Source organism: Candoia aspera, chromosome 2, assembly GCF_035149785.1.
Source record: "Candoia aspera isolate rCanAsp1 chromosome 2, rCanAsp1.hap2, whole genome shotgun sequence".
In the NCBI taxonomy this organism is placed as follows: domain Eukaryota; kingdom Metazoa; phylum Chordata; class Lepidosauria; order Squamata; family Boidae; genus Candoia; species Candoia aspera.
The window spans coordinates 188,236,705-188,260,320 of record NC_086154.1 but is presented as its reverse complement, the minus strand read 5'-3'; the positions used below and the strand labels follow the sequence as shown (position 1 = coordinate 188,260,320).

Below are 23,616 nucleotides of genomic sequence, written 5' to 3'. Positions count from 1 at the left end.
ATAAAGGTGAGATTGGATTCACTAATTACAGCAGAGATCACAAATGTCCCACATGCAGATCTATCCCTCTATACTGAAAGTATAACATATTGGATAGACACCTGCACAACTCCCTTTCATTCTAATAAAAAACGTGAAAAGAAGTCTATTTTCTTTTTGAGCTTGGCTAAGTGATCCAAGAATTCCAAAAGACCAACTCAAAGGCACCCAAAAACAGTAACAAAAAAAGACACCACTGTCTACATCTGAGATACAATGGGCTCCAAACTAACATTCTTTTAAAAAATCTGTTAACTCTGTTAATCATTTGCAATAACATATGGAAAATAAAAACGGATCCTGTTTAAGATTTTAAATAAAAATAATCAAAGATAATCCTTAAAATTAGGCTTCAGATTAGTCTCTTCAAAGGATGCATTTCAACTAAAAACATCTGGCAGTATTATATTGAGAGACAGATCTTTTCTAACTTTGGAAATGAGATTAGTACAGTAAATCATTCATTTGTAAGTGTCCAAGTAATTTCTAATTATTTTATCTGGGTCATGGATAATCCTCTTTTATGAGCCTCCCACAATGACATCAGAGAATCACTGCTTAAGCGATTATCCTGTTATTTTCAGCAGTTACTGATAACCCGGATTTTTCATTTATACAAAGCATTCCAGATAAGTGGCTGACCAAATAAAAATCCAATGCAAAATTTGGTAAAAAAAATTCCACCCAAAATATTTCTGCCTCCAAAATTACCAGCAAATAAAAATAAAGGAAAAATACTAAGTATTTCACTCATTTTAACTAAAAAAAGTATTTGTATAAACTAGATTAAATGATTGCATAATATATTAAATGCATGTTTAATGTGTTAAATCATCATTAACTTCAGATTAATTTCAGTTAACTTATTGTTAATTTCAGATAACTCAAGCTCTGATGGTGTGTGAAAGAGCAGGGGAAGCTAAATATACAGATTTATATTCATAAAAATTCAGCAGATAAGTGATTAGAACCACACTGATAAGCTTAGTACAAGAATTGTTGTGGAAATAAGTATACTAGGAAATTATTATCCTAGTAACAGCTCTTTAAGTAATGTAAAATCAAAAACAAATGAATTCATATTAAATTTCTCATTGCTGTAAGATGACAATTGAGAAATGATCGAGTCACTCCTTTAGCAAGACACTGGAAACACACAGTACAGGTCAAAGGAGCTTAACAATCCCAACACCAATTATAAGAAATATACATATAGCTCATGGACACAGCTACTGCCAGAACCAAGTTCAGAATGCAACCAGGGATCACAAGTAATCTTGCTGCTGGACCAGGTAATCTTTAGGTAGACAATTATAATTCTCTCTATTAAGGAACAGGTTCCACATCTTTAATAGGGCTTCATAGGTTTGGAGTTATCACAGGCCAAAAATCTTACACATGTATTTCTTTATTAGAACTAGAATTGGCTACAAAGATTAAGGAACCTCAGCAGATCTCTATATGAAATTGATAATTACAAGTTAAAGGAAACACACTCAAGATATAAGATCAATTAAAAAGTAGCTGTATTCATGACATGGAATACTGGTATTGGTATTAGCATGACCACCCTGATATTTGATCTGCTGATTGTTTTTTTAATTATATTATTGTATGATCTTTGAGTTATATTATTCCAGTGAATGTTTTTCATACTGCAAATTGAAAATCAACCCAATTGTGAGTAAATCCAATCTAACATTCAATTAGACTTGACACATACGAGATCTTCCTCTTTTCTTAAAGCTGCACACAACTCCACAATTAATATGCATTTCTTTAATTTAAAAATGTGTAATATTTGTCATATCTGTATCCTGCAAGCCCTGGCAAAGTCAGACTAGTTAAAGCCAGTTTGTGATAGTAAGTCCGGAAGACATCAGAGGGTTACAATTTGGTAGGTGTTATACTGACATAAGGATGCTAATCTTCTGGCCATCAAATGCCAGTCTACCAAAAAATCCATATTTTATTGTTTCATTTGTATCAAAAGGGTAATTTCCAAAATGTGATTCTGGAAATTTATGCTCCGTAATATTTATGCTGCAGAGTCTCAGAGAACTGTATCCTGCCTCCCAGTCCTGTTTGCTTAAATATATTCATGAAATCACTAAGTGAGACCATGTATGGTAGTGATTGTCAAACCATGGGTTACAACCTCTTGAGATAGTAAACAAATTTGACAGGGGTTATGTCATGAGTAAGGATGGCAAGCAGGGGGCTCCCATCCAGGCTGTAAAGCGCATGTGTAGTACTGAGGAATTAGGTATCTATTCAAAGAGACACAGATCAGGCCCGCCTTAGCCTTTGGGGTTTATATGTCTGGGTTTTTCCCACGCTTCTTCAGTTTGTTAGGATTTTCTGTTATGTAGCAGTAATAAAACACTAGAGACCTATTCCTTGTCTCAGCGTGGTTCCTGGCTGTTAGGACAGGTTATGCTTGCTTCTGCTGGATGCAGGAGACCATCTCCAGTTGCTGATGCTGGATTTAGCTATGCACCAACAGCAATGGCTCCTGCAAGAACTGCAACTCAGTCTGGGTGCTGGCTAAGGTGACTTGGCCAGGATCAAGGTATTCTGCCTAGTCTCACTTTCCCCCTACTTCTTCATTGGCTTCTTCCTAAAGGGGATCCAACTGGATCTTGGTGCTGAACCTGACTGCCTGTTCCAGACAGCCCAAGTGTGCTGTCTTCCCAATGAAAGGCATTGTCCTCCTGTACAAAGTGAAGAGGTGCAGTACTTGGGCTGCCTGGAGTGGGCTAAAAGGTTCAAGGCCAAGGCCCCTGAAGACCACCTTTAGAAGAGGGGAAAGACAAGACTGCTGGTTGGCTCGTCAGCAGGAAAAGACACCTTTGTTCTCTGGGAAAGCCAGCTTGCTCAGACCACAGGTGGTCATAGCAAGCCACCCAAGAATTACCTTTGGCAATCAAGCTGAGATAGGCTAAGCCTGGCTCAGAGGCTTCCCAGTGTCCATCAAGCAGACACTGGGCAAAGCTGCTGTTCATGAAGGTCTTCCCCTCCAGTGGCTAGCTTTCCTAGAATGGTTTCCCCAGAATAGGGCACAAGGCTCAGTCTTGCTTCACAAGGTGGAACCTGGGCCAAGCTGCTTCATGAGAGGCAGTGGGGAAAGAGAGAGGGAGCCAATTTGGTCTAGCGGTTAAGGTTCTGGACTAGAAACCAGGAGTCTGAGAGTTCTAGTCCCCTCTTAGGCATGAAAGCCGGCTGGGTGACTTTGGGCCAGTCACTTTCTCTCAGCCCAACCTACCTCACAGGGTTGTTGTGGGGAAAAGAGGAGGAGGAAGGAGTATTAGATAGGTTCACCGCCTTGAGTTATTTATAAATACAATAAAGGCGGGATAGAAAATAAATTATATAAATAAATATAAATATAAATATAAATATAAATATAAATATAAATATAAATATAAATATAAATATAAATATAAATATAAATAAATATAAATATAAATATAAACAAACAAACAAACAAATAATGCAGCTGAGATAATGAAGGCAATATAAAGTGCCGCTGCCGCTGAAAACCTCCTTGGTCAGCCCTGATTGTGCTAGTTATCCCTGTCCACTTCTCTCTTTCCTTTTCTGAAAAATCAAAGCAGGGCTTGAAAGGCTCAGAGTCCCCATCCTGCTACTCCAGAGTTGGGGATTATAGGTAGAATCTGTACCCTATGCCTCCCCAATAATTTCACTTAAAATTTGGCAGCCGCATGTCACTGAGCAGGGAAGGAAGGAAGGAAGGAAGGAAGGAAGGAAGGAAGGAAGGAAGGAAGGAAGGAAGGGAGACACAGGCTCAGGGCCATGATCTTGTATGATGGTGGGCCCCCCAAAAGAAATCCAAGAACAGCCACCTAGGGAAGAGGAGGAAAGTTAGACTAGACAAGAAATCCTCAATCCTTGGGTGGCACTCAGGAACAAGTTGGGGATATTTCAGGAACTGCTGCTGGAAGTGTAAAAGCCATACTGGAGAGTCCCAGGTAGTACTTCTGAAAACAGTCCAGTTTTGGGTACGCTGGACTGGCTTGACAAACACAGCAGGAATGCTGCCAGACCACACTCCCATTCTGACTGGAAAAAGTGATAGAGTGCGAACCGTATCAAAGCACAATGAAAAAGTTTTATTTGGGCGGAGGGTGCACACAAGTTAATGGCCACCAAATTTGAGACCTTCTGATCTAGGGACTTAAGACTATACCTTCAGCATAGCCAACTATTTATCCTTTGCATCAAACTCTTAAGTGGACGCACCTTCCTCAAAGACTTATCTCTTAATTTAAAAGTGCTCATGATCCATAATTATCATTAGGAGTACAAATGCCCCTATTGATTAGTATGGCTTCTTCTAGCATAAGCCTCTGTGCCGGCTACAACCTTAATTAGACAGGGATCAGCTTGCTTCAATAATATATCCTCTGGGAAACTCTCATTTGAATTACTATTAATACAGGGCTGCCTCTGAAAATGGTCCAGAAACTTCAGTCAAATGATAATACAGTTCTGAGATTTGTAGCTGGAACCCAGCACTATGAACATACTATTGCCAACAAAATGGCTGTTATTTGGTTTCCAACTCTATTTTGACCCCTTAAGATCCTCCTGATTTGGGCCCATAGTACTAACAGATATAAATCCTGAGTTTTTCTTTTGGTACCTGTACCAAGGGAGGCATGATAGTTGCAAGCAAAAGGAGCTTTTTAATAGTAGCACCCGGTAACACAGCGTGAGCTCAGAAGCACAGTCTTCCATCTAGTTTCAGCAATTTATTGTTACCTTTTCCTTTTTCTAAGACACTTGTTACAGCTTTTAAATTTGTCTTAAGCTTGGTGATTTTTCTTTCATACTGTTCAATTTTATTCAATTAAATCAGAAGAGTCTCATAAGCTCAAAACAGGTTCAGGTTCTTCATGTACATTATATAGTTTTATTCCGTAGAATGGCCATTTAAGTCAAGTCAAGAATTTTATTGATTATATTGTAAAGTCACACCTTGTGATTTCATGGCAGAGGCAAGATTCAAAATTTCTCTAGATCTAAATCACCATTTCTCTAACTTGTCTTCTAATATAAAGCTAACATAAATATTAGATTTAAAATAATACTACAGTAAAATAAATGCATAGATACATGTCATGGTTATTTGGATTATGAATTCAAGTAGTAAAATACATCAACAAATTGTAATTAATGCAGCTTCCAATTAACATCAGGCATGAAGTGGTGGGAGAGGGCTTTAACTTTCCTCTCATCCCAGCAGCTATTTTTCCACAAATATTGCAGTTCTTCTCCAAATAATGTGTCAGGCAATCAATGATTCCATTTGCTATTTTCCAAAATGCAGCAAATCCAGGACCCAGTCCCTGCTAGAGTGTCTTAGGCTGCATATCCTAAGTCTTCAAATCTGCCTGCTTCCCCTCTACTTTTATTATTTCACATTCTTGTAAACCATTCCTGGCAAATAACCTTTTAAATAATTTTTATCAAAGAAATTTTTAACAAAATGTGTACTAAAAACAATACAAATTTTAGAAAAGAAATAGAGAAAATAAAGAAAAATAGGGAATAGATAATATAGAAAAGAGGAAAAAAGAGGAAAAAAAGAAAAGATTATACAGAAGCAGCTTCTGATCTTCTTAGCAGTGGTGATAAATGCATTTATATTTTACCCTAAGATTACATCATAACCCCCTTCCCTCCATGGTCTACCCTTTCTAATTGTCACACCCATAAATCACAAGTTCATTTTGTTTTTCTTCAACAAAAAGTCCATAAGGGATTTCCAGTCACTAATAAATGTAGTTATTGTCCTTTCCCTAATCAGACAAGTTGATTTTGCAATCTCTGCCAATTCCGTCATCTTCACCAACCATTCCTCCAGTGCGGGTATTTCAGTCTTTCCATTTGTGTGCATATAATAGTCTCGAAACAGTGATCATATACAAAACAATGTTCCATAAATCTTTTCTAATTGTCTATCCATTAGTCCCAGCATTCCTGGCAAATAATTGTAGAATGTTATTAATTTAACAGTATGGTTTTCCCAGCTGTAAGAAATAGCTGTGAAAGCTGGATCATCAGGCTAGAAGAACAAACTGTTGAGTACTAGATCAAATAAAACCAGACTGCTTCTGGGAAACACTTACAATGAAGCAAAAACTTAAATACTGTAGACACATAATGTGAAAGCAAGAGTCATTAGAGAAGACCCTTGGAAAAGTTAAAGGCCAATACAAGACAAGATGTTTAGATACTCTCATTTACAACATAAGCAGGAGCTTACAAGAACTCAAAAGAAGCAGCTATTGACAGACAAATCTGGCAAATCGACAGCTGTGGGTCACAAAGTGTTGGAAGCAACTGAACAGCTGAAGAACAACAACAGATTATATACTTTTAGCACTACATAAATATATGCATAAAAATATTTCAAAGGAATCAAACACTTACATTAAATAAACCAATTAGCTGAGTAAAAAAGAGTCCAGTCATTCCAAGAAATATAATTAAACCCATGAATGTTGATATTCTTGTTAGGGCAAGCTCATGTCTAAACACAAAGACATCCTGTAAAAGAAAATATAAAAGTTTAATATTGTTTTTCTGATAAACAGGAACTGCACAAAGCTACTCCACAAAGCAAAATTGCAGCTTCTTTGGCCAATCTGTGGCTTGTGCCCTCCCTCTTTTTTTTTTTGCTACACGTACTTTTTACCATTGCCTATTGGTTACTACAGCAGTCAGCAATGCAGTCCCTGGACCTCTCCTGGGTAGTACCCAATGGCATTCTTTAAAAATACAAATTGACCAAAAACTCTTGAGATAACTAAGTCTTGCAAGAACTCTTGTGTTCCCCCATGAAAGCTTATGAAATTTTGACATCTGTAATGACTTCTGATAATTACCAACCAATCTGTACGTTGTACACAATTCCTTTCTAGAGAGATCTTGCAATAATACTACTCCTCCTACTGGACAAACAACTGCAGTATCTGCAGTCTTTCAAATGAAATGTGTATTATTTCATTCCTTAATTTTATGAAATACTTCTATGCTGTAGTTTGTCATTCCAGCAGAATGTGCAAATAACAATCAATTCTGCCAAACTAACACTACTTAGTTCATAAATATAACAAAAGTCTTTATAGTACACAAGATATTGAATGTAATATTGACATATTGAAGTTAATTTTTAATGTTTATACATTTTTTAAAAAACACACTAAATGTTTTTACAGTTTGGATCTTGCTGAAGTTTGTTATAAACAAATACTTCTGAGTCACTGTCTAGTATATATTACTTTTATTTAGATTTTAAAATCTGAGAAAAACAGGTAATCAATAGCTTGATACAACAATCTGCAATGCAACTTAATGAACAGAGTTGTGACAACTGTTGCATGATGGAGAAGTTGTGGCTATGACACATCACAGAAAAGCTGAACTAGCCCTGTAATTAATCAGAAGGTAATAATGCTTCAGACCACTGAATTTAAAGAGAATGAAAAATGACAAGCCATCTATTTCTGCAGTCAACACTGTGTATGATGTATTGACTATACTGAATTTTTGTCTTGATAAAACAGGTTTTCCTTACTATTTCTGTTCCTTGTTGCCAAAGGGCAGAGTAAAGAATTGGATGGTACAGTTATGCAGAACATCAAAATCTCTACTCCATAAATTAAAAATCACCCTAAAGTTTAGCTGACATTACAGTTGACCTCACTTAGTGACTACAATTGAGACCGGCAATTTGGTCATTAAGCAAAGTGTTCACTAAGTGAAATATCACGATTTTATGATCTTAGTTCAGCCTTCCTTTGCTTTACAGACCTGCAAAGGTCATAAGCACAAGGACTGGTCATAAAGTTACTTTTTCATCACGATCATTACTGCCAAAAGTCACTAAATGAGGAAGTCACTAAACAAGGACTACCTGATATTTCTGAAGCTGAAGTTATTTTCTCTTTTCTTTTACCCTCTCACTGCCTCCCTCTCCTCTCTTGCAGCTCCCTCAAGGCATCCTTTCAACCCTCTCCACCCACTCACTTTTTTCTCTGTTGGCTTGCTCCCTTCCCATTTCCCTCTACCACCTTCCCTTCCATCTTTCCAGGGGTCAATAAACTATTTTTGAAAAGGCCCAGATCCCGTCCCACCTCTTTGGGCATGGCTGGCAGGACTGCAGGCCAAGGAGCATGGCAGCCATTGGATGGCACTGGCTTCCCAGCAAGGAGGCCGCTGATAGGCTGCCATTGCTGCCCAGGACCTGACCTTCACCCTGGGAGCTCAGCTGAGACTCACACCTGGCAATATGCCACCTACCCATTCTTAACTCATGGGCTGTATAAAAACAGGTGGCGGGCTGGATTTGGCCCACAGGGCGTAGTTTGACAATCCCTGCTTTAGACCATCGTATAATCCCCACAGACTCTTCTCCTGTCCTCTGAAATCCCCACCAGATTTGAGAGTGTAGTGGTAGTGTTCAGTCAGTAGATGGAAGTAACATAGTGGACCCCGTACTCCAAAAGCAACTATTTCAATTATCAAAATATGTTAAGATGCCATTTTTATCCTATTCTGGCAAGCAGAAAATTCTCTTACCCCATTAACTTTTTTCAGAGGTTCAAAGTAGTAATAGTGGCAGAAAGCAAGTAGCAGTGTGTAAGAACTCAGAAGTTCTGTGTAGAAGCATAACTGCAAAAACAGCCAATGATTATCTTCACCAACACAGTTATTAATCCTGCAGAAAACAGTGTAAACACAGGGATAGGAATGTCAAAGGTTCCTAACATTTAACACGAAAGTAGGTGCTTCAAGAAACCTAGAGACCTCTAAGGGTAGAAGCATGTTTCCCATAGTGACTGAAAGACTTGGGGCAACAGAAAAACATTTACCATTACTTTCCTTTACATTTCTGCTTCTTCCCTTGCCTTCATCAGTTAAATTTGTATTGGTCCTGTTCTACCAGCTATCATAACCTTTCACAAAGATAAAGTAGTTCATGGTATACAGGGAATTTTTATAAAGTCATATCTTCCCACTCTTGAATGAATATCTTTATTGTAATAAGGTCAGAGGATGATTATATACTTACTAGTCTTATACTTCATACATCACAATCAACATATAGGCCCAGTCCAGCATTTTGACTCATTATGCCAGCATTAGGAGTGTCCATGGGGAGGGGAGAGGGTGGTCAAAAAGGTCAAGATGGTGCATGCAACCATGCAATTGAAATCCCACCCCTTTGTATGTGAGTATGACTTCAGCTGCACAGTTCTAACAGTCTGGACTTTTTTGACAACCCCCTCCTGATCATGATATAAAAAGGTATTTTGCCCTGGCACATAACCTCTATTTTTTGTTTGTTTTCCTTTGTGGTGTGCAGCAGTGAAACCTTTAAGTTTCTTGGGTTACTTAAACCTGGGAAATTAATTACCAGGTTTATATAATGCCCTTATATAAACCAATGGTGCAATCGCATCTGGAATATTGTGTGACGTTCTGGTTGCTGCTCCTCAAAAAGGATATAGTAGAACTACAGAAGGTTCAGAAGAGGGCAACTATGATGATGAAAGGGCTGGAGCAGCTTCCACAGGGGGAAAGATTGTGACACTTGGGGTGTTATAGGCTAGAAAGAAGGCAGACGAGAGGGGACATGATTGAGGTGTACAAAATTATGCATGGTGTGGATAATCTGAATAGGAGAAGCGATATTCATTTTCCCAAAATATTAGAACCAGAGGTCTCCCAATGAAATTGAATACTGGAAGAATCAGGATAGACAAAAGGAAATATTTCTTATTCAGGTGGCCTTTGAAGGCCATCTGCTGGAAGACTAGTAGGCTTCCTCGGCAGTTGGTCGGCCACTGTGAGATCAGACCGCTGGACTAGATTGGCCAGGGGTGTGATCCAGCATGGCACTGCTTATGTTCTTAAGAACATGCCAGGAATTTCAAGACCATGACAACAATGTTTGAATACCTTGTTTCCTTTTAAAATAAGTGTACACCAACTATATCACTAAAATTAAGAGGCTCCCACTCACCATATACCGTACTGGTATATGATTACATTTCTGACTGCCTGTACGCCTGCATGTTTATTCCAACATATGACAAATTTAACTATTATGTAATTCTTTTCCCTTGGTCTTGACCTCCACAAATATATAACAATCTACAAATGTGATTATGTATATATACATAGAATAATTTCCCTTAACACTGAAAAATGAAGTTTATGTAACATATGAGTGCTTTAGAAACATAAAACATTATAATCTTTCTGCTACTACATTTTAGAACAATGGTTGCATGTTTTTTATAGTAATTTTATTAAAATTACAATTGCAACAATAAAAACTAATACAAACTAAAATAAAAATAAAAATAGAAGGTGCAGAGAAGAAAAAAAGAGATAAAAATATAAAAGAAAAAAATATATAGTAAAGAAAAATAAAATATATAAAGAAATGACTTCCCCCTTCATCACAACTAGTATAAACCATTTTAGTAACTTATCACCTTCTCTTAAAATACAACAAATGATCTCTTCTTCCCATATTCCCATCTCTTATCTATAAATAAATCCTTAAAGCCTCATCATTTCAGTCTGGATGTCAGCAAAAGTCCATTAAGGGTTACCAGAGATAACAACGTATCTATTTTAACCTTGATCAAATAGACCAGCTTTATATTATATATCCTGATCTATAGTCCCTTCAAATAATGTCCTACAACTTGATTTCTTTTCATTTTTTCTTTGTCCCTTCTCACAAAATTCTTCAAAGCTTTAACAAGCCTCTTTTTAAAATCCAATTTAGGAAAATTATCCTGGTCACTCTCCTGGTTTGTTATTTGTGTATCCCTTTTAATTATTAAGACATCAGCCAGTTTCATTCGTATGTCCACTGTAGCATCTCTTTCCATATCATTCTTAGAGCCTGTCATTTTTTAAATCCACTCTCAAATCAGTCTCAATCTTGTCAGGTAAAACTTGTTCTTCTTCCATAACATATTTTAGACACAGTCTGTCCATAGAGGCAGATACTCTTAAAATTAACTTCTGGTCCATTGTTTAAAAATATCCTTCAATATGTCCAACGTTAAAATATTTTGCTCCATTCTGTATTAGTCAAATTTAAGTGTTCTTCTCCTTTCATTGTAATCTTCAGTTCCTTTTAGTTCCCTCTAGTGTCCAACTTTCAAAGTCCCATCCTATCATGTTTTTTTTTAAAGAGAATTCAAAACAAAACCTTTTTCCCACAGGAAGGACTCTTTATAATTAATTCCAAAATCTTATCTCAAATTTATCTGGACCCTTAATCTATTTGTTAACTTTCTAAAATTAAAGTTTTAATCAACCTTTTGCTGTTAATTCCAGAAAAAAAAATTAAGTCCTTAAACTTGTATTTAAAACTTCTTTCACTAAGGTTTGAAGGAAAACTCACCCAGTGTTTTCAGACTTGTCGATCCAAAGGTTCCTAAAAGCAGTTAACAAGTAATTTCCTGAAGTGATTAGAAAAGAAAGTATGCGAACCCAGAGTCCTTTTAAAGGTGCTGACTGCAGTTTGAGCAAGATGGCTATTCCCTTTCTCCCAGAGCTCCAAACCCTCCAGAGACTGCCGTCTTGTGGTCTCCTCGGAAGGAGTAGTTGTCAGGGGCACTTGTGGGTGATCTCAAGTCCTCTCCTTGTCTGGAGAGGAATTATGAAGAGCCCGTCTACTTGTTGGCTCTTCATTCTGCTGCGGCCATCAGCTCTACTTTTAGAGGAGTTGACTTCAGTTCACTTGTTCAGTTCAATGGAAGTCCTGATCGTTGCATTTTTAAGGTGAATAATATTTTTTGCTTCTGAACTATTTTTGAAATAGTAATGTTTCTTGGTTTTACAGTGTCGCATTAATATTCCAGCTTTCATTTTTAAAAACAAAATTAGTATTTCAAAGTCCAATATCACTTTTGGTTCCTGAACGTCATCATGCTATCAGAACTATGAACTATGTAATTATTAGAAAAGCATATTGAGTCACTGTAATCAAATTAGAAATTAAAAAAGATGAAATTAGATGACATACTAGACTCATCTTACCACGGACAGTGATGATCCATTCTCCTAACACAGTGCCCACATCGGCTGCAGTGGTGGGAACGCTTTGGTCTCATCATATTGCATTTGTTACATAATTCCCAAAAGTCTTTTTCTAAAGAGAGAAACAAAGACGACATTAACAGAAACAGGCTACCAGAATTGTTGCTAAGTTCTTGTTTCTCTTCAAGAACAATCACAAACTTTCTGACTTTGTGAATACTGATAGTGAGGATTTTAGAAGAAAGTATGTAAAAAATGTCCCTTATTCCAATCAGTCAAAACTACTGAATTTTCCCATGTGGAGACTGAAACCGGGGTCATGGGCCATAATAAAAGTACAGTACATTGAAGATAATATCCAAATTATCCTCAGAATTTAATTTAAATCTTTAGGACTTGGATATATTCTATTCAAATTCAAATAAATTTAGGTACATTTAACTGCTTCCAATATCTATCTGTGCAGATATTTTAAAATTAATTTTATTTCTAAGGAGGCATTTAATTACCCAAAAAACCTTTGGATACAAGCTATGATACTCATATTTGCTTTCTGCAACAAACAGCATGGTTTTATTTTTATATCTGAGCACACTTTAATGTTAAAGCTAAGGTATTTCTGAAACAGAAACTCAATCAAACAGAATGACACTGACATGGTCAAATGCTTCTTATATGTATATTAAACATAGAGCTTCCATAAAATTACGAAGTTTATAGTGAATAATCGATTATTTAATTTGTTTATATAGACTTGATTTTAAGTTTTCTGTGCGCTGCTGCATTTCTCATCTTGGTGAAAAATGACACACTTGCACATTGGCAGTATGGAAATCTAATATTCAAGATCATTAAACTAGCAATAATGCCAGATGGGAAACTGATTTTCAGTCTATTCTCATAAAGCCAATGTCACAAAGGTGTTACTCTTTAGTAAGAGAGTTACCATTAACAGAAGGCAAGTTACACAATGTAATTTAAAAGCAGGGAATAAACACATCTGACCATATAAGTATGTATAATACTAAAGAAGCAAAGGAACGCTTCTGCAGTATTCGATTCACTTGCATTTCTCAAAAAAAAACCCTACCCAGTTTATATTATCATAAAACAACAAAATCTACGACATAATCTAAGCTTCTTCTGTTTCTCATGCAATAAACACATGGAGTCTCTGTAGGCTCTTATAATCTTTATTATGACATACTGCCTCTTCTGTTTAATGTTGCTTCAACACTTGACTCAAGGGCCTCTTAGCTAGGGATCTCTGTTCTAATTCTGTCTTTCAGGGCACCAAATGTATTGTCCATAGCCATGAGTGTCCACTGTTGCCAATAGAAGCTTTTTCAGAGGGGAAGAATTAACCACCCCTTCCCCATTTTCTGTGCCTCCCACCCCACGCCAAACCACCTTCCAATCATCTAGCAATGATGCTTTCACTGCCTCGTAGCAAGGCAAGTTTCAAAGAATGAATGGTTAACTCCCTCATTCCCATGTGCTGGGACATTCAGCCATCTTTACAACCTGGCATGGTGATTAAGCTTTAAAGATGTCTTCTCTTAAAGGTATGGTGGTTCTTGTGGGACAGGAGGACACTGTCCCTTGAGATGGTTGTCCTCTTTTTCAAGCTGATTCATGCCGGAAACCTACTGAACCCATCTAAACTGTTATAGCAGAATTCAAACTTATGTGTACCTGCTCTGCTGAGAGAAAAAGAATTGTATACACGCTCAGGCAGCATCTGTAACTCCAGGAGTGTTGAGGAGAAGAAAAGGTGCTAATCTTTTAGCCGGCAAAGTCCAAGCCATCCTGGCATGGGAACACCCACGCACAAGAAGACAATTACAAAGTTTCCTGGGTTTCACGAACTCCTATCGGGCGTTCAAACCAGGCCTAGCAAAAATCGTCCTGCCCCTCACCAACTTGTTACGTACCAAGGGTTTAGGGGACACGCGCAAGTCACGCAACCCGGGAGCGCTCCTCAACTGGACTCCGGCTTGCCAGATGGCCTTTGAGTGCCTCCAAAAACTCTTCACCACGGAACCGGTCCTCCTTCACCCTGACCCTACGAAGCCCTTCGTGGTCCAGGTCGATGCTTCCGACTTCTCGATCGGGGCAATACTCCTACAGAAGGATCCCAACGACCAGCTGCGGCCCTGCGCGTACCTCTCCCGCAAGTTTTCCGAAACGGAACGGAGATGGCACGTGTGGGAGAAGGAGGCTTTCGCCGTCAAGGCCGCCCTGGAGGCATGGCGACACCTATTGGAGGGAGCCGCCTGCCCCTTCGAGGTCTGGACGGACCACAAAAACTTGGAAGCTCTCAGTACCCCAAAACGGCTTAGCCCCAAACAAGTCCGATGGGCGCAGTTCTTTAGTCGTTTTGACTTCAAACTAAAATTCATACCGGGGAAAAAAACTTCCTGGCGGACACCCTCTCCCACCGGCCGCAAGACGCCAGCCAGGCATCCGACATCATCGGAACCGTATGGACTAACTCGCAACTGGGCTGCCCAGCAATCACACGCAACCACACGGAAACGCAACGCACCAAAGCGCAACCACCAGCAAGGGCGGGGAGAGGCTCACACATCCCCTCCGATATACAACAACAGTTTGCCCAGGCACTAGACACGGACGCCTGGCTGCAAGCAAACCGCTCCAACGTCACCGTCAAAAACAGCCTGGCATGGCGGCAGGACAAGCTATATGTCCCGGAACAACTGAGGCCCGAAATCCTGCGGCGATCACATGATGACAAAATGGCTGGCCACTTCGGATTCGTTAAGACACTGCACCTCGTCCGACGACAATTCTGGTGGCCTCTACTGCGGAAAGACGTAAAAGACTATGTCGCAGCTTGCCCCACATGCGCCAGGGTCAAGCGCAAACCGGGGAAACCTCAGGGTCTCCTACAACCAGTGTCAAAACCCTCACGCCCAAGGGAGGAAATATCCATGGACTTCATAGTCGACCTTCCACCCAGCCAGCGAAAAACCGTCATATGGGTGGTAAAGGACTACTTCTCGAAGCAGGCGCACTTTGTACCTTGCACCTCCATCCCCTCCGCGCAACAGCTAGCACGCCTCTTCCTGACCCACATATACAGATTACACGGGACCCCCTCCAGAGTGGTCACGGACAGAGGGACACAATTCACTTCCAGGTTCTGGAAGGAATTCCTAAAGTTACTCGGCACCAAGCAAGCACTGTCCACTGCTTGGCATCCCCACACGGACGGGTCGACGGAAATTCTGAACTCCACCCTGGAGCAGTTCTTACGCGCCTTTGTAAGCTACCAACAGGACGATTGGGTAGACCTACTCCCCTTCGCAGAGGTAGCGTACAACAATGCTGTGCACCAGAGCACGGGCCACACCCCCTTCCGGGTGGTATATGGCAGGGAGTTTGTCCCCATTCCAGAACTCCCACAGGCAGACACTCCGCCCTGCTCCCCTGACGACTGGGCGACGCAGCTGGCCAACGTTTGGCCGGTCATCCAACTGGCCCTCTCCGAGGCCCAGGCAACATACAAGCGCTTTGTGGACAACCACCGAGCAACACAACCAGACTTCAAAGTGGGAGATCAGGTCTACCTCTCCACGAAATTCATCAAATCCCCGCAGCCCTCGAGGAAACTGGGGCCCAAGTTCATCGGCCCATTCCCGATCCTGGAGCGACTCAACCCAGTGACATATAAGCTAGACTTGCCGCATAACCTGCGACGAATACACCCGGTTTTTCACTGTGCTCTGTTGAAGCAGGTCATCCCGTACAAATGGCATAGCGACCCCCCCCGCCTCCTCCCATCATGATCGATGGACACCAACACTTCGAGGTGAAGGAAGTGTTAGACTCCCGCAAGCTCCGCGGCACCCTCCAATACCTGGTCCGCTGGAAACACTTTCCCCATACAGAGTGGGTACAGTCCCGACACGTCGCAGCGCAAAGACTCGTAAACTGTTTCCACGCAGCCCACCCGGACAAGCCAAAGCCATGACTTCCTTGGGGAGGCAGTATGTCATGCCCCGTTCTAAGGCATACATGCCCTACAACGTGATCATGCCTTCCTGTTGGAAGGGAGGGGCAGGAAGCATGCATAGGCTGCCCCCCTCAAGAACAGATTGCACGGGTGGCATGCCCAAGGCCGGGCGGCCATCAACATAATCACCAGCCACTCCAAAGGGCCCCAGGGCATTCACCTGGGGCGCACACAGAAGGAGGATAATGGCAGTTGGACGGCCCCACCCGAATCACCCATCAAGAGGGCCAGGAACGGACACACGGACATGGGGGGCGGAAAGGGGCAAGGCCTACACACATGTATATAAAGGGAAGGAGCCCAACACGTGCTCATTCCCGTCTTTCTCTAGTGACCGTATCCTTCACAATAAACCAGATTTCCTTAGCCAGCCTAAGTTCGAGTCTGCGCCTTATTGGGGAGAAGCTACTCATCACACCTTAGCTGCTGAGCATCCTAGGCACTGTAGCACAGCCTTCAAAATGGCACAACCCAGAACTAATAGCAGCAAAGAAGTTCTGTTAGCCTTCGTCCCCCATTACCTCCCTTTTTTTTTCCTGGGAGGCCTCCCTCTGCTCATCCAGTGTCTTCCCTTTGTCTTGCATGCTGGTAAATCCTTCCCACCACCATCATTGTACCTCTTTCCATCTTTGGAAGCCACTTTCTACTACCATTCTCCTCCATCTCTTTCTTACTTCAAAACCTGTCTAGACTCTACAAATAACTAATGGCATCTGAGACTGTATCTTCCAACCATATCATCCACTGCAATTTCAGTCACATCTTCTCATTTTCTACATCTCTTCACTCTTCCCTCTCTTTCATATTTCAACTCATGCATCTTCCAACCATGATAGTTACTGAGCTGCTGGACCTCCTCTGCATCTACTCTAAAAGACCACATGGGGGTACACACCCATTAAGACTATCTTAAAAATTCTAACGTCCAAGTCCATCCCCTCCAAGCCAAACTAATCCCAAGCATCCCAAATTCCATAGTAAAAAACCTAAGACAGAGATAGGTACACTGTCAAGGCACCATCCTGAAAATTATTTATACCCTACCTTTGTTTACATAAACAATAAGTCAAAACATAAAATATAAAAGGTAACAGTAAAATCAATGCAATTAAATGAAAAATCAAACATTAAAGTCAACATCATTGAGCTAATTATCAATTTTAAAAGTCTAACCAAAGGAAACATTTTTATAATTTTCCTAATACAGGATGGGGGTGGTGGCAAATACCAGATAATTGAACTTATGGCAAGGGTGGCATACTCAGAAAGGTCATACCTACTTATCTAAGCAAACAGGAAAGTTCATAACAGGATAGGCGGTGCCTCCGGTAATCAGTCTCTAATTTAAAGTTTTGTAGGTCAGCATGTGCACCATAACTTGTGTCCAATAGGAAGCCGGCAACCAATGCAGAATTTGTGATAGTTATTCTGTGAAACCTGTACTTAGCATTGATTAGGAACCTCACCATTGCATTTTGCAAGAACTACAATTTATGGACACTACCCCAATCTAGTTTCTGGCACTGGTTATCCACCAAGATGATCAAAGCAGTCAGTTCAGGTGTTGGACTAGATGTAGGAAGACCCAGCTTCTGGTCTTTCAGCTACAGCTTACTAGGTGATTTTGAGTCAGTCACTCCCTCAGCCCAACCTACCTCACAGAGTTATTGTGGGGAAAAAAACTGGAAGAGGAAGTACTATTTACATTACCTGGAATTCCTGGTGGAAAGGCAGGATGCAAATCTAATAAATAAATAAAATCCTACACAAAATGCCAAGTGGAATGGTTGCAGGTAATAGTTTTATCCAAATGCATCTGGAACTCAAAGCCACCATTATCTTTATCATCTTACTGAAAGATTGAATATTTAAGACTGAATTATCATTAGAAAGTTCTTCTGGATCAATAGATGTTTTATAAATCCCACACTAAATAAATCCCACACTAAAGGAGATGTTGATTACCTCATTTAAGCATGGGGCCAGTCCCAACCTAGTTGATTTAGGAAAATGTAGCGGTCTTTATTAGGTCCTTGGGATCTACAAACTGTCTACAAGGATAACATGGCAAGTAGCTGCCAAACGTATCTCCCTATGACCTGCTCCACCATTAAAGTTCAAATTTAGGTGTTACTAATCAACTTTGACTGCAAAGAATAATAAAAATGGCTCCCTTTTCCCAACATCTTGATGAAAAAGAAGCCAAATCAAGAAGGAAAAGCATTGCTGGCCTGTTCTGTGCAGACACAGTGGACACAAAGTGGGATTGCCCTGGATCCCTTCTGCGAAGCAGTGTCATCTAATGGGACCCAGGAGACATACTTTCTTTGGAACAGCATTCCCCCCAAGATGAAGATGGCCCCGACATGGTTAGCCTTTAAGAATGCCTTAAAAAACCTCACACTTCCTCCAAGTGCTGGGGCCAGGATGCTAAATAAACCCAATCTCTGTGTGTGAGAAATGTTGCTTTGGTGGGCTTTGGTGCATTGTACATTGCATATTGCTTCAATGGCTTATTTCCCTCATAGTTCCATTTAGGAGACTGTGAGTTCTAGTCCTGCCTTAGGCATGAAAGCCGACTGGGTGACCTTGGGCCAGTCACTCTCTCTCAGCCCAACTCACCTCACAGGGTTGTTGTTGTGGGGAAAAGAGGAGGAGGAAGGAGTATTTGGTATGTTTGCTGCCTTGAGTTATTTATAAAAATAATAAAGATGGGATAGAAAATAAATATAATTTTTGTTTGCGGGTTTTCTATGTTGGTTTTATTGTACTGTTAGAATTATAAATTGGATATATGTATGTATGCACATTTGTATAAATTAATGAATCAATCCTCTTCATTGAAGTCACTGCCATGGAACAGAATTTCCAATGGATCTGAAAAAATGGCCCCACTCCAAATTCAATCTAATTTGTCCCAACTGTTGTTCTTTTTGTGCTCCAAGTTTCCCGCTATTTCATTGCTTTTAATTTGCGTGTTAACTAAAGGGCTGACTGAACTCTGATAGAGGGAAGAAGGCTCTTATGTGTGATAGCATCCTTGCCATCTAGTTGTTACCTAAAAGGACTAAGTTATACTTTCTGTTTTTTCCAAATACATGTACTATTTTTATAGTCACAATTCAAAGTAGTTTACAACAGAAAATTAAAGCATCCTAAAATACAAAAACAATCCAATGAATATGATTTTATTTTGTGGTCCATGGAACAGAGTGTCTAGACCAAGTGTTACAGGGTGTTTTGACATTTTTAGGATGTTCTAATTCTTTTAAAACCTGATTTTATATTACTATTTCACACAGTAATTTTACTTGCTTGAGTATCAACATTTGACAGAAAACCAGGAGAGAAAGGAAGGAAATTATTGATAAACGTTACCATCACTGCGATACCACACTCCAAATCTTTTGATAATCCCCTGAATAGAAATCAGGGCTGGGGAATTCTTGGCCTGCATGCGATTGCCCAGCCCAGCCTCATTTGCAAGCTCCAATTTCAGCAATAAGATTCCAAGGTATTCTCCAGAATCCCATAAGGTTCTTCATGCAGCTCTTTTTTGAAAGCAGCCAGTAATTCACTGGATGGTGTGTATGTATGTCAAGATGGATATTATGACTGAGGATATGAAAAGTTGCTGAGAGATTCAGAGGATCAATGGTATCAACTGCTTATAGACTTGGGTGACCAAGACAATTTCCATCATGAAACAGATCAAAACATGGATCAAGAGTTGGGGCATGTGGCTCATTTAAAACATACAACTTCAGTCATGTTGATATCAGCTGTACCTGTAATCGGTATCTTTGGGCTTTCAGGCAATCTCCCTGGATCAGCTATTGAAGCTCTTAACAATGAGGCAATACAGAACAATGAAAATAGATAGTAACCTGAAAAACAGATACATTTCCATTCAGAAAACTTCAATTGGCAGGATTTGGGAATCTACTGAGAACAAGAATTGTATATACATTTCTGAAAGTTCAAAGCCAGTCTACCTCATGCTTGTTATGTAGAAGACAATATTAAATATTAAAGGAGAAACATTACTCAACCATCAAACAGGTTCTCATTAAAAGTATTTAGATGTCTGCTCCATTTTCACATTAAGAATTGGATAGAATGAAGAAAATAATGACAAACTTCACTTACATAGTATACCAGCTGCAGATATATGTCCTTCTTCATAGTGTGGAAAGAGGATAACTTTTGGAATGAAGAGAGTATTGTAAAGCCAGACCAAGATTAGCAGGCCCATACAGAACCAGCCCTGAGGGTCAACAACAAAATGAATTCGTAGTCCCATTGTACATAATCTGATGACAGTTTGCCCCACACTGAAAGGGGAAAATTAGCCTAAAGGAAAAAAGAATTGTATATGAATAATAAAAAAATCTAATCATAATATCCCCAAATTTATGGATTTTTTCAAGTGCCTCCAATCTGGTGTTACGTTGGACTGAAATAATCACAGGCCCAGGCCACACAGTAATTCTTATTCTAGTTAGGGATTAGGGAAACTGTAATCCAACACTTCTGAGTGGAACCATATTAGAGAAATCTGGATGGTGCAAGTGAATGCAACAATTTAAATGAAGTAACCTTGAGCTGCTGATGAAAAAATCTCTAGGGAACCAGCCTTTTCAACAAAGAATGTCCGTCACAGAATTTATACCAGTAAATCAAATATGATTATACAAATTAGAGAATATTTTTTTCAATCTCATTCTTATCCATGACACTATATTTAACCCTTGGATGTATTTCTTTTTCGGATCTAAACTTTCTCAATCATTTATCTAAATGATTTTCAAGCTTCCATGTCTATTTTACCCCCTCTAGCTTTATGCTTCTTTTATTTTTATTTTTATATTTAGGGGACTGTATGTAACCTTTCAACCCAGATTTGCTTGCACATAAATGTAAACAAGTATAACTATATAAAATAGTTAGAAAAGCAGCATATAAAAGTTGGGAAGAATGATGTCCTGTTCCCAAGAAGACACAGTATAGGTGTAGGCAAGCCTTCCTCAGAAAGGAATTTCAAAGATGGGGCATTTATATCAAGAAGACCAAGTCTTTAATATCAACAGTCTTGCTATTAATGGTGGCCTTCCTCCAAGGTGACCTCTATGCACATTCCTTCAAATTAACAAGTTCAAAACCACACAAGGACTCTAAACTATGCTCAGAAATGGGCCAGAAGCCAGGGAAGTAATTCAGTATGTTATGAATGGTCAGCATTTTAGTAGAAAATGCAATAGCTCAGCTATTAAGGGTAATTTCACAAAATCTTCAAAGACAGCGTCACATATATGGCATGACAACATCCATCCTGATTATTTTTAGACTGTAGTTAATCATAGCGAACCTATTTCCAGCCAAAGGAGAATGAAATTGGTACACTAGCCTAAGAGGCATCTGACCTGATGTCACTAAGATCACATTGGTCAAAACTGGATCAGTATGCCTCCCTAAAAACTATGAAATGGATCCTTACAAAGAACAGATTAAATTTCAGCTCCCTGAATAGAGAAGCTACATACCTACAGAATCTTCAATGTGCTGAAATTAAAGTTTAATCTCCTGGCTCTCATCCAGCCCATTACTAGTTCCAGGTACTGATTCAGCAATTCTGCAGCCTCAATTAAGTAACATGTAAAAGAGAAACAATTTTGAAAGAAAAATAGTAATAATTAACCTTTGATAATTTCACTTAATGGTTTGATGTAGATGTTGGATAACAGCAGAAGAGTGTCCAAAGCCTTGAGATACCTCTCAGAAGATTCCATCAAGCTTTGTGGGTTTAAACTACCTCTGCAGAGAAAAATGATTAATGCTAGTAAAACCTCATTAGGAAGTGTAATTTGACAATTACAACAGACCTGAACAAAATGTTCTTAGATATAGAATACTATATTTGATTCCAGCTGTATATGATTAGCTATTAAATATCTACAGATGTTTTCCTGCACTCATAGTTCACATTCTACCTCTAACTGAAAACCAGTTCCAATCTCCCTACAAAAGCTCCTCCTCATCTAAATTTAGCAAAACAGACACATCCAATTAATGATTCAGATAGCCACATACCATCCTACATGGTGGACTGCATTGCTTCTATTACATCTACAATCTTGACATTAAACTCCAGCTAAACTCCTCTCTTCCTAGAATCCAGTGACGGCATGAGCAGTCTCTCCAACCTTATGCTGCATAACATCTGGTTTTAAATAGGATTTAAACTTTGTTTCTACAAGCTCCTCAATCACAAGCAAGTTGGAATCTTGTACAAATCAAGTTGCCAAAGATATTGAAAGAAATTCTCATATAGTTTTAAAAAAAGTGTGACTACCAATCAGTTCAGCTACATTTTTTCACCAAATCAGCAGATCTTTAGTTTCTTATAAATTCACCCTACAAATTCTGTCCTTCCTTTTTTTCTTTGTTCTTTTTTCTTGCCCTATGTGAATAAAATTCATTTTAGTCATACCAGATTTGCAAATTGCAGCAGTCACAAGGGTCCTGCCAGGGAGTCTTTCAAAATATTGTTGTTTTTCGTCCTCTGAACTCTTACCATTTTTCATAGCTAACAATCAATATTGCTGTGCAGCTGTAATCCCAAACATTTTATAGCAAAACTACTGTACAGTTCTGGATGTGCTGAACTAACATCTCCCAGAATTCTCAGCCAGAGAAGTATTGATCATGCTCGCTGGGAATTCTGGGTATCACAGGAAAGACTTGCAGAGGATTAACCTAATGCTACCAGATTCTGTTAAAGGGTAACTACCTTGATTTTCACATAATTTGTCATGGTAATTAAAACAAAATAATTTAGGGATGCTTATTTCTTATTTGGACTGCAAGTATTTTCACAATGACACTGTGCACTTCACAGGACCCACTGCTTACCTGCAGTTTGTTCCACATTCTATTAAAATTGTAATTATATGCAAACCTAATTTGAACATCAGTTACTTTTTTCTTTACTTCTTCCCCTTTTGCTTTTAACTTCCTGTCTGAGATCTTTAGCAGCTCAGAAGTTTGCAGTTAAATTGTGAGCATGAACTGTAGTGCAAAATACTTATTCTCAACTCTTGTAGCACGCACAAATTTTTTTTACATAATCTGCTGCAACAAAAAACACAGTTACAAAAATGTGTTAAATCAAGCCCCAATTTCCATGTACAGATACAGAACCTGTATTGGAAATGCTCAAGATCAAGATAGGCAAGGCAAGTTTTTCTTTGCCAAAAAAAGTTTAGCAAACACAACAGAAATCAGAAATTGCGTGAAAACAAGTAATATGCTGAAAACATAGAAGAGAAAAAAGATTACTTCACTGAGGGCACGTCTAGCCATGTCTAGTGGTAATATAGCATATTCTTTTGAATTTATACATCAAAATACAGGGCTTCACTTTGCTATTAGAGAGGCAA

At 39.3% G+C, this 23,616-nt stretch overlaps 1 protein-coding gene across 5 annotated transcripts in view; it reads right to left on the bottom strand.

Annotated features, from left to right (window-relative positions):
• The window catches only part of ZDHHC21 (zinc finger DHHC-type palmitoyltransferase 21), a 36,406-nt gene that overhangs the window by 8,492 nt on the left and 4,298 nt on the right, over positions 1–23,616 (bottom strand). Inside the window, exons 2-7 of one of the 5 annotated variants that reach the window (XM_063295037.1) lie at positions 21,876–21,991; positions 20,327–20,530; positions 19,966–20,064; positions 12,139–12,250; positions 8,650–8,788; positions 6,499–6,615 (exon numbers count right to left, since the gene is read on the bottom strand). In XM_063295037.1, coding sequence (XP_063151107.1) covers positions 6,499–6,615; positions 8,650–8,788; positions 12,139–12,250; positions 19,966–20,064; positions 20,327–20,480 — 621 coding nt within the window. In that variant the 5' untranslated portion in view covers positions 20,481–20,530; positions 21,876–21,991. Of the gene's footprint in view, positions 1–6,498; positions 6,616–8,649; positions 8,789–12,138; positions 12,251–19,965; positions 20,065–20,326; positions 20,531–21,720; positions 21,821–21,875; positions 22,208–23,616 lie in introns of those variants that run through there. The other 4 variants (XM_063295039.1, XM_063295041.1, XM_063295040.1 and 1 more) reach the window with 4 other exon arrangements.